The 10,945-nt window shown below is 48.1% G+C and overlaps 1 protein-coding gene across 1 annotated transcript; it reads right to left on the reverse strand.

The window, feature by feature from the left end:
• Positions 1–11: 11 nt before the first annotated feature.
• On the reverse strand, positions 12–5,655 carry IL24 (interleukin 24). The gene is made up of 6 exons (XM_037824861.1): positions 5,535–5,655; positions 3,904–4,074; positions 2,677–2,739; positions 1,577–1,735; positions 1,061–1,135; positions 12–184 (listed from the first exon to the last, which is right to left on the reverse strand). Exons 2-6 carry the CDS (start codon positions 4,072–4,074, stop codon positions 101–103), a joined length of 552 nt encoding a protein of 183 aa, XP_037680789.1. The 5' UTR covers positions 5,535–5,655; the 3' UTR covers positions 12–100.
• Between the last annotated feature and the right edge of the window lie 5,290 nt (positions 5,656–10,945).

Raw genomic sequence — 10,945 nt, forward strand, 5'->3', positions numbered from 1 at the left:
CAAAGTCTGAGGACAAGCCGGGGCCATGGATAGGACAAGCAAGGAAGGGAGGGCCATTTGAAATGACAAGGAGCTAAGAAGAGTGTCCTGGTCTAGATATTCAGAGCTGGTAGAATTTCTCCATCCATGCCAAGAGAATGTCCATTTCCCCAAAGGCTTTGGTCAGAGCTGCTTCTATGTCCAACTAAAAGAAAAGGAGAGTGGAAGTTCTGCCATGTTAGTTACAAGAAGTTTCTTCCCACCCCCTCTTCTGAGCAGGCCTGAGTCCCAAACATGGGCTGCGTCCCCTTTGGGATGGCATCTGGTGAACTCGCTCATCCCCACATCCCCTTCTATGTGTGTGGTCTGCTTCAGAGATGAGTACAAAAGAGCCAGTGAAGGGCAGTGGGTAAGGAGCAAGGAGAAAGCAAATGGCGCTCCTGACACCAAGGACCTTAGGATCTCAGCACAGGGTAGAGCTAGTCCATCCCTGAGTGCAGATGAAGAAACTGGGGCCCAGGGCACCCCTTTCCATTGACTGTTGCTGCTCCTCACCATTTATTTATAGGCTGATTTATCTGTTCCTCCAAAAACTTATCAAAATCATGTATGACTTTTGGGAAGACTGGGAATGGAACTTGGATTTCCTTTGTTGCCTTAGTTTGGGAAAAGGTAATATAATTTCCCAGAATTTTTTTTCCTTCAGAATTTAGGCCAATTGAATGTTATGGAAAATACTGTGGGTGTGTATGGAAAGAGGGGTGTCTCCCTCCCTTTTGCCTCCTTCTAATTACCCAGCTCAAGTACCCATAAAACTCTGGAAGGGAAAGTCCCTGGCAGTAAAATTATCTTGTAGGGAAACACAGTAGCATTTTAACTTGAAAATGACAGCAAAACAGACCACTTTGTTTGTGATGCTTATGGAAAGCAAGTGCTAATTGATGCAGATTTGCCTGTGACCTTGCTAATTCTGGAGTCACCTGCGTTGAGTCCTGCCTTAGGTCGCTGAGGCACCCTTGTTTGAGAACTCAGGCTAGTCTACTGCTGGCTGCCCCAGCCCTCAGCTCCTGGCCTTGATTACCTGTTGAAATGCTCTCTGGAACAGCAGAAATCGCCGGCGTGCGCTCCCACTGATAGAAAAGGTCTCATTTTCCTCCTGGGTAACAGAAAAAGAAAAAGTCGCACCAAGCATTGGGTAGGAGCCGAGGCAAACCTCCTCCTACTCATTCCTGGTGATGCCAGCGGGATTTCCAAGGCCTGTGAGGAATCCCACATCCTCAAGGTAGCAAGGAAAACTCCTACAGTGTGGCAAGTGCTGCCTCCTTTAGTTCTCACAGCATTTCTGTCAGGGGTGATCATCTGCATTTTTCGGATAGGAAAGCTGAAGCCCAGAGAGGTTGAGTGCTTTGCAAAAGGTCACCCAGCTAGGCAGAAGCAGACCTAGACTTGTTGGTCTCCAAAGCCTGTGTCTTTTCCTAGGCACCCCATAACTCCCTATTGTGGCATGAAAGCCACAACCACCTAAGGGGAGAGAGTATCTCAAAACACACTTTTTCTCGTGCCCCCCATCCCCCAGTCCCAGCTTTATTCTACTCACGCTGGGTTGCAGCTTTGACAAGATGACAATCAAGTTGTTGGCCAGAGTAGAGAACGACTTCAGGATCCTGAATTCAACTGCCTTATTGTAGTAGTTTTTGAAAACAGTATTCAAGTAAAACTTCAGCAGGGCATGTAGGAGGTAACAGCTTTCAGTGTCCTGGAGAGAGTCTGGGTCACTCTGGAGGCCTCCACCCACCCCCCAGTCCCCCAGGTGAACAGCCCACAGGCCACACAGGGCAAGACCCGTGCAAGAGAGGCAGGAGGTCTTCTAGGAGATGATGATAAACATTAGCTCTGACGGAGACTTTGGGGGCCATGTGTAGCAGCACCCGTTTTACAGGAGGATTCCTAGACCGAAAGAGAGTACGTGACTTGCCCAAGGTCACATAGCCAGGCAGTGACAGATACAGGCCTAACTCAGGACCCCTGCCGGCCCATCTGGTTAATATTCTATCTTCCTCATCACACTGCTCCTCTAATAGCTATGGGGGAGGCAGGCTGGAGCTGTAATGGACCCTCAAAAGCATCCAGAACTTGGTGGTTGAAAGTTGGCAGGGAAAATGACTGGAAGGAGAAGAAATGAGGTGAAAAGAAAACTAATGTCCTTGAACATGGTGAATGCCCTCTTGCCCCCTCAAGCTCTGCAGTGTGACACTTGGCGCCTTGCAGTGATTCAGGACTCACTTACTACATTTGGCTCAGGGCCCAGTACATTTGTGCTCACTGACTGACTAGATGGGTGATGAGAAAGACAGTACTGGGTGAGAGAAAAAGTTGGAAATGGAAGAGAGAGGTGGACCTAAGCAGATGCCCACTGGGTCTACACAAGCAAAAGAGAAATAGAGATTTATGGCAACTCTCTGGCTTAATGAAGAAAGATCTATACTATCCTTAATCCCTACCCTCTCCCCCAATGCTCCCCCACCCCCCATACCCCCATGGTTATAACCCCAGAGATGGGACTTCCTGGCTAACCGCCCCTCCCTTTCCAGAAGTGAGGGGCCTCTCCTATCAGCCTCCCCTAAACCATACCCCAGCCCCACCAATCGTAGAGCAGCCACACGGAGGGAGGCAGCTTCCTTCCCGAGGTGTGCTTACCGAGACGTTCTGCAAAACCTCCTTCCGCAGCAGCCGGACACTCGTGATGTGATCCTGAGCTTGCTGTGGAAACAAAAAGAAAAGATGCCTCCGGGTGGGGGTGGGGGTCGGCATAGAATCCGATCCTGCAAATATGTGCAGCTGCCCCAGACCCCTAATTCTCCAGTCTGTGAGAGCTCAGAGGCCAGGAAGGCCAAAAAAGAACCCAGGAAGGGCTGTGCTGAGGTGGCCCCTGGGGAGACAGTACACACTTCCAGCCACAGAAGACTACTAGGCTTGACCCCCAGGGGCAAATGGAATCCCAGGAGCAGCTAGAGCCCGAAGTGAGACCTGATGGGGGACCTGTTTGAATCCTTTGGTCATTCAAGACTAGTAGGAAATAAGGCTGTTTGGTTTAAGAACAACTGAGGGCTGGATTTTGCCTCCGTATTCCCCGGGTGGTGGGGAGTTGCTGCTCTGAGCTGCCTCTCACCCTTGGAGCTTCCTCTGCAGCTCAGCCACTCATTCCAGTTCTCGGATTTAGAGTCAAAGGATCCTCCTGAGGAAGGGACCTGAGAGCACATTTGTCCCACCTCCTCTCTGTGCAAGTAAGGAAACTGAGCCAGGAGGTGAGGGAGCTACTGCCCAGGTTCCTTTCAAGGTCAAGAGCACACCCAGGTGTCCTGTCCCCCAGTCTGGAATACACACACCCACACCTTTAAGCCCCCTCCTTTTGCCCTAACCCCTGGCAACTGGATCATCCATCATTTAACGAGTGCAGGGAATTTGTAAGGGCATGTATTTTCAGATCCAGGAGATGTCTGCCACCATATTTCACATGGCGACCTCAGGGTTAGCCATCCCTTTCTACCTGTAGCCTAGTTCTAGGCATGTGGGAACAGAGGAGCCTGGCAGAGCAGCGAGTGAGAACGCCAGGGGGTCTCAAAGGATTTTCCATGACTTCCAGGAGGGGCGCCTCCTGTCCCTCTGACATGCAGATGAAGCCTGGATGAATCAGGCTCCCTTTTTTATCCCCTGTGGGCTCTGTTTATTTTATTATAGAACAATCACATCTTTCTGAGCCTCACTTTCCTCCTGTGTAAAATGAGCTTGTTAAGAGCTTATGAACCGTCAGAGTCATTGTACAGGAAAATGGTTAACAAGCTGCAAAGGGCTCCGCCATCATAAAATAGCATCCTCCAGCCACAGTAACTCCCGTGGCTGGGTTTGGAACAACATGGTACCCACCACAGCATCCCTGATGGTCCAGAAGGCCTTTGACAGTTCCTGGAGATCTACCCCCTGCACTCGGCAGGGCCCAAATTGGAATTCTTGGCCCTGGGCCCCTGGCACCTGGCTCCAGAGAAGCAGAAACAGGCTCAGGCATGGGAGGGCAGCCATCTGCCTTTGAGAACTCATCTGCGGCAAAAGAAAGTCCAGGGAAATCCTGATGAAAGAAAGGCCTGCGTGTTGACTGACTCCTTCCCATGCACTGAATGGGTCCCAGTACAGACCCAGGAGTGATATACCCCAGAATATCAAGGACCCCAGCTCCTTGGGTCTACCTAGCTCAGCCTCAGGGGCCACACTGATGGGAAACCCAAGACTGGGGTGGGTTCCTGGTGTTAGAATGTGGCAAACATGTGGCCTTGCTGGAGTGCACTGGGGTGGGGCAGGAGACTTTCTGCCTCTCAATTGAGCTCATACCCACTGGTCCTGCCCTCCCACCATGCCCATCCACATTCACACACACCCTGCACCTCCCTCCGTGCTCCATTACATTTCTCTCAAGCCTCCAACCTGCTAGTCAGAATTGGACCAAGAAGAGTGAAGAAATGCACTGAATTGCGATGTGCCAAAGAGCATGTCTAGGGAGACCAAACTTGGGAGGAGAGCTTAACTGGGAATTCACTTGCCTGTGTTTTGTCTTTAAGTCCCCATGTACACTTAGGCAGGTCTTTCTCTCCTCCCGCAGAAGAACCCCATTCCTGACACCTCATCACCAGGGGGCAGAGGGGTAATTCTGGCCCATAAGGAGGGGCTGCAAGGCTATGGGTCAGGATCACATTCTCACTCTGCCACCTCAGCTGATCGACTCAATCTTGAACTCTCAGAATTAACATCTCAGGTAATTGAACAAAGGGAGAGACAGATTTCCAGATGAATCACCTCAAAACCTTCCACTAAAATGCCAATTGGAAGTGACTCTGTAAGATCTTCCAAGCCAGAGGAATTTAACACCATTATCTATTCTATCATTACTGTATGCGGAGAATTTCTTTCCAGTGCATTCTTTGCCTTTCCTTTTCCTTCCTTCCTTCCTCTTTCCTCCTTCCTTCCTCCCTCCTTTCCTTACCTTTCCTTCCTTCCCTCCTCCCTTCCTTTCTTATTTCCTTCCATAACCTTTAAGAACCTTCCTTATTCCAGGCACTAGTCTCAGACCTAAAGACACCCAGTCTTCCAACCACAGATTGAGCAGGAAAACCAGCGGAGGCTTGCCTTTGGAATTACCACCCACCACTGGTCTAGGGAAGAGGTCCCCAGGGCCGGAGTCGGTTATGCCACACAGGACTGTGCTTCAAGGGTCTCCCTCAGAGTGTTTCCATTCAGTTCTTTCAAACTCCACAGGCTCTGCAGCCTCTCTTGAAAATTCCTCTCTGGATGTCCTAATGCTCCTGGATGGGAAATTCTTCCTCCTATCCCGCCTAAATCCCTCTTGGTGTTAAATTGGAAAAAGCAGCTCCTCATCCACACTCATATCTTATCCTATGCAAACAATCAAAAAGTTGACTTCTGCCATCTCTCCTCCACCCCCATTCCCAAATAAGGCAGCAGCTTAAGGCTACGAAGCAAAGCAGTCAAAGCTCCCCAGGGCTCACCTTAGGTCCTGGAAGTGATGCTTGAGGGCTGGGTATTCAGAGGCGGCTGAATAGAGGGGAAAAGTTGGGCAGGCACCTCCAGTGTTCACCTATCAGGATGGAACTGTGGGTGGAAGTTTTCTGTCCCAGTTGTGGAAGTCATTTCAAAGTAAAGGTGTGCGGGCAAGCAAGAATTTATAGGGATTGGTGTGTCTGGGGGCTGGGGGGGCGGAGGAAGAAGAGGGAGGTGGAGAAAGGGAAGTTGGTCATGCTTTCCTCAAGAATTACTTCACTGCCTAGTCACCCTTTCCCTTAAGACAGTAAGGCCATGGAGAAGGCAGTGCCTGAGGGGAGGTGAGCCCTGCATCAGAGTTCTGCTCTGCTGCTGGCTGTGGGACGGGAAAGTCTCCCTGGCTTCTCTCCCCGTCTATATAATTTAAAAAAAAAAAAAAAAAAAAAAAAAAATCTGTCTTGCCTCCCTCAAAGGGCAAATGTAAGGAACAAGGGCAAAAACGGCATAGAGATGCTTTGTAAACTCAACATGTAAATACACTCTTGCCACGTAGAGCATAACAGTCTTCCTTCCAGGCAAAAAAATCCATAATTATGCCCTATATGATGGGAGTTAGTCCAGAAGCTAAGGTATCTCTCCTTGAACCTCTTGGGGCCAGGAACTGAGGCATGACCCCAGACATGCAACTACCCATCATCCCTAGGGTTACAAACACTCAACCAAAATATTCCCCACTTTAGCTTCTGCAAACCAGGAAGGATAAGGAAGTGTGTCCTTGAAGTGGACTGGCCTGGAAAGCTGTGGGCCCTGGTGTCCCACTCCCTGGTGGGCTAGCCTTGGCCTGACTGCTCTGCCTTGGGATAGCCCAGGGGATGCAGGCAGCCTGGCATCAAGTCAAGAGTCTTGGTCATATCTCCAACTAACAAGGTGCTTGGGGCTTCAGTTTCCTAGTGTATAAAAGGAAGGGGTCGAATGGAGCAGTGTTTCCCAAAGCATACTGCACAGAATCTAGTCTGGAGGAAAGCTCATCTTGCAAGCTACCCTATGAAGAAATAGGTTTCTTCGTCAGGTAAATTAGAGAAGCCTGATGTGTGCTCACCCCCCTCTTGAAAACTTACAATGCTCCTGAGAATAGAAAAGACTCTGAGAAGGTAGGTCCACATGGTGATGATGGCATAACATGAGTTTACCATTGTTTAATCCAGCCTTTCTCATAGGCATTTGACCATGATCCCCGGGGAACACATTTTGAGAAACACCAGACTCCGAATAAGAGATTGGCAAACTACGGTCTGCAGGACAAATCCAGCCCACCACTGCTAAACTAAAAAGAGCTTAGCCCTGCAAGCTAAGAATAGTTTTTACATCTTTGAATGATTGGGGAAAAAAAATCAAAAGGAGAATCATATTTTATGACTTGTGGAAATCATAAAATTCAAAACCCAGTGTCTGTATAAATAAGGTTTTATTGGTACACAGCCACACCCATTCATTTACAGATTACCTTTGGCTGCTTTTGCACTACAAGGGCAGAGGTAAGTAGCTGTAACAGAGACCACGTGGCCCACAACGCCTAAAATATTTACTATCTGGCCTTTTAACCGAAAACGTTTGCTGATCCCTCCTCTAAATTACCTTCCTGGACAAACATCTTAAGAGCTCCTTAACCCCTGGTCAAGCACGAGAAATGGGAGTTGGAATAGGTTAAGAGGGGCAGATAAAACTTTCTCTGGCTCCGTGGAGAGGAAAGAATAAATAGCTCCTGGCAGACTGTTCTCAATCTCTCTGGCACCAACACCTCCTGCCCCCATCATGCACACAGAGTTGTTTGTTGTCTTAAACAAACAAAGCATTTCTGTGCAATCCCCGCCCAGCAGCCTGGCCTGCTGCTGCTGGCAGCACAGGGACTGAGCTCCACTTCTTTGCTCCTGGAGGGCCTCAGTCTTGTCCCGTAGCCCTAGGCAGGGGCCCACACCATGCCCTTCTCCTTATCTTCAGGATCTAGAGCAGGACTCAAATCCCCCAGGCTATGGGAACAAGATGCCAAGAGGCAGCGTTGAGACAGGAAAGATGAAGTAGGGATGTTGGGACAATAGACGAGGGGGAGGAGGGCGAGGGATGGAGGAACTAGACAGCTAAGGCAGGAAGCTGAGAGGAAAAATGAGCCTCCAGGGCAGCTGCGATCCTAGACTACTCGTGGTAGGCGGCGAGGGCAGGAGAGATGAGCTGTTACCAGGGCAGGCTAGAACAGAGGCATGAGGTAATGGTTTTCCCTCGGTAGGCTCCAGGATATCCACCCGGGCACAGGGTAGCTCACCCTGACTAGGGAAGGAATAATATAATGCAGATATTCCAGGCAAACACATTCCTGGGTCTTTGTCTCTGATGAACTTATCACAACGTTACCTGAGAAGGGAGGGCAAGGCAAGAACTCAGAGACCTTGCCCCAACATCAGCTGAGATTGCTGGTTATGAGCACAAGCTCTGGCTGCAGATAGACCTGGGATCAAAACGTGACTGAGCTGCTGACTAGTTCTCTGAACCTTAGCTTCCTCACCGGTAAACTAGAGTCCTCATGGGGACATGAGGACACAATGACATAAAGTCTTGTTGCTCCATGTGGTCCATGGATCAGCAGCAATAGTAATATATGAGCACTTGTTAGAAAAGCAGAATCTCAGTCCCTTCCCCAAAATTATTAAATAAGAATGTGCATTGTAACAAAATTCCAAGGTGATTCTTATGTAGGTTAAGGTTTGTGAAGCATCTACATAAAACGCCTAAAGGACCCGTGTCTGAAAAGTGCTTAACAAATGATGGCTCTTAGTGAAGGGAGAAAGGGTCAGTGGTTCCCAGCTGGGAATATTTGGCATTGTCTGGAGATAGTTTTGGTTGTCACAACTGCAGGAGTGCTGCTGACATCCAGGGAGACAGCCAGGGCTGCTGCTGAACAAACTAGTATGCACAGGACAGCTCCCCTGACCCCCTCCTCCCCCACTAGACACACGACAAAGAATTATCCAGCCCCAAATGTCAATAGTGCCAAGGTTAAGAGACCTGGACTAGAGGAATAACTGAAAGCAGTGGGTATATGGGCAAAAGCTGAAATAGGATCTAAGAAGGATAAGAAGTGAATCCTTACTATGAAGTGGGGCAGCGGATCAATGAGATGGTGCCACCAAAGATGGCAAATTGGAAGGTACAGCACAAGATTCCTGGGTGGGGGATGATGGGTGAGGCTTGGCTCAGCCCTGGAAAATCCAAAGTATACAGGTATTTTCATCTGAACTACATCCTGGACCAAAGTAAGACCTGAGGTTCTTCTAGTCTCTATGAAAAGATGGAACTTGGAGAGGTTCCTTTACAAAACTTGGGTCAGGGGGAAGTCATCTAAAGACAAACCTTGATTTACAAGGCCATTTTTTTTTCCCATAATACTCCTGATTGGATTTAAGGGTTTGTTCTGATCATCTCATGCCCCCTTCTGCCCTCTTCAGAGCCTGAATTTTACATTTGAGAAATAAATCTACTCACCATTGACACCCCCTAAAATTCTCCTAAACCTGTGAGGAGAAAATGTATCCCCTTGCCACAACTCAGTGAGACAACAAAGAGCTCATTCTTAAGCCTGAATTCCCCCTTTTTCTGATTGAGGGAAATACCCAGCAGAAAAGAAGTAACGAGCACATTAATTAGGATTTCCTGAGAGCCAGGAGATAAGAGAAAGTGACATCATCACTTATCTTCCAGTGAATTGAGTTCCACCTTCATGTAAAGCAGGCTTTGACCTCCCTGCGTTGGCTGGGAAGTTTATGTGGGAATGTGGCTGCGGGATTCCTGGGTGGTCTCCTAGCCCTTTCCCCGTCACAGTTGCAGTAACCCCAGGGGTGGGGAACAGGGGTGGGTGTCCACTGGCTGGCTCCCTTACGTTGACACTTTGTCGTTCTGTCTTCTCCTCTGTCATGGCTGTAATAAATGATTTATTATTACAGGCATTTCAAAGGATGAGCGTAAAAACAAACACAGACCATCCTTACATCTGTACAGCATGTCTTGGTTTACAAAATACTCCCAGGTGAATTTTCTTACTTGTCACTTATCCTAACCTTTGGGGATAGGGAGGGCAGATGTTATTATTCGACGTTTCAGACTAGAAAGTTGAGATTCAGAAAAGCCCAGTGATTTGTTTATTTATTTTTTCGTTTTTAAAAAAATGTATAAAACAAGTGATTTTCCCTAGACCCAGGACCAGAGTGCAGGTCCTCCAGCTTGTAATGCAATGTTCTCTCCCCTGCACCACATGTGGGTACTGTTTCTTGATCTTGCATACATTCACTCATTCATTCATTCATTGAACAAACATTTCTTAAGCACCTACTGCTTGTCAGAGCAGGCTATAACAAAAATGAATTAACATGATACCATTTATAGGAAATGTCCAGAAAAGAAGGCAAATCTATAAAGACGGAAAGATTAGTGGTTGCATGGGGTTGGACAGAACAGCAGGGGGAGGGGAAGGATGGGAATAACTCCTAATGGGTACAATATTTCTTTTGGAGATAAGGGAAAGTGTTCTAAAATTAGATTATGGGGGCTGTTGCATAACTCTGCAAATATATTAGAGCCACTGAATTGTACACTTTGTCAGTGAGCTCTACTGTATTTAAATTACATCTCAATAAAGTTGTTAAAAAATGAATTGAGACACAGTCCTTGGGTGCTAATGACTCAGAAGACAGAACACTTGCAAAGAGATATATTGCAACACTGTGCAATGGGTGCCCTTAACAGAAGCCTGGAGTCTGTGCAATCACCCTTCAGAGGCAGAATCTCCCATAGTCTTGGTTGGCACCGTGCTGGAAGGGGTGGGGAGGATTTCCAGTGGAGGTGACATTTGATCTGAGGCTTCAAGCCTGTGCTCTCTCGCCTCCTACTGGTGTTGAGATGGCAGCTTGCCGGCATCTCCTTTAGCTGGGGCCACTGGGTATCAGTGATCAGCAAAGCTCTCCTGCTGACATTTACTGGACTTGTAACATAGGTGAGAAATAACTTTCATTGTGATAAGCCACTGAGAGAAGTGAAGGTGTTGTCTGCTGCTGCAGCTTAATTTAGGCTAATCTTACTAATACAGAAGTAATGTTAGAGGTGAGACGGGTTTAAGCACTTTGAAGTTCTCTTTCAACCCTCAGACAATGGACCTAGTCTCTGCTATAGACAAAACTGATTCTACATGCTGTTTAAACAACTTACTATAAGAAGCAGAGATTCTCAAAGTGGTGCTTCTCCTTGGGAACGATGTGAACAGGACATTTGGCAGGAGAGGTCAGGCCATAGCATGATGCTGCCCACATTGGAGATCCAGCAATTGGCTGCTCAGTTTGCTCAGGAGTCAAATAGCGGGGACAACAGCTCCCTAATG

Source organism: Choloepus didactylus, chromosome 2 (genome assembly GCF_015220235.1).
Source record: "Choloepus didactylus isolate mChoDid1 chromosome 2, mChoDid1.pri, whole genome shotgun sequence".
In the NCBI taxonomy this organism is placed as follows: Eukaryota; Metazoa; Chordata; class Mammalia; order Pilosa; family Megalonychidae; genus Choloepus; species Choloepus didactylus.

Bases quoted from the DNA above. Each gene is read 5' to 3' on its own strand.
- IL24 (XM_037824861.1), bottom strand. From the start codon at position 4,074: ATGAGTTCTCAAAGGCAGATGGCTGCCCTCCCATGCCTGAGCCTGTTT. The intron at 1,136-1,576 runs GTGAGTAGAATA...TCTGTTACCCAG, and splicing joins TGTCAAAGCTGCAACCCAGC to GAGGAAAATGAGACCTTTTC. The intron at 185-1,060 runs GTAATCAAGGCC...CTTTTCTTTTAG, and splicing joins TCCAGAGAGCATTTCAACAG to TTGGACATAGAAGCAGCTCT.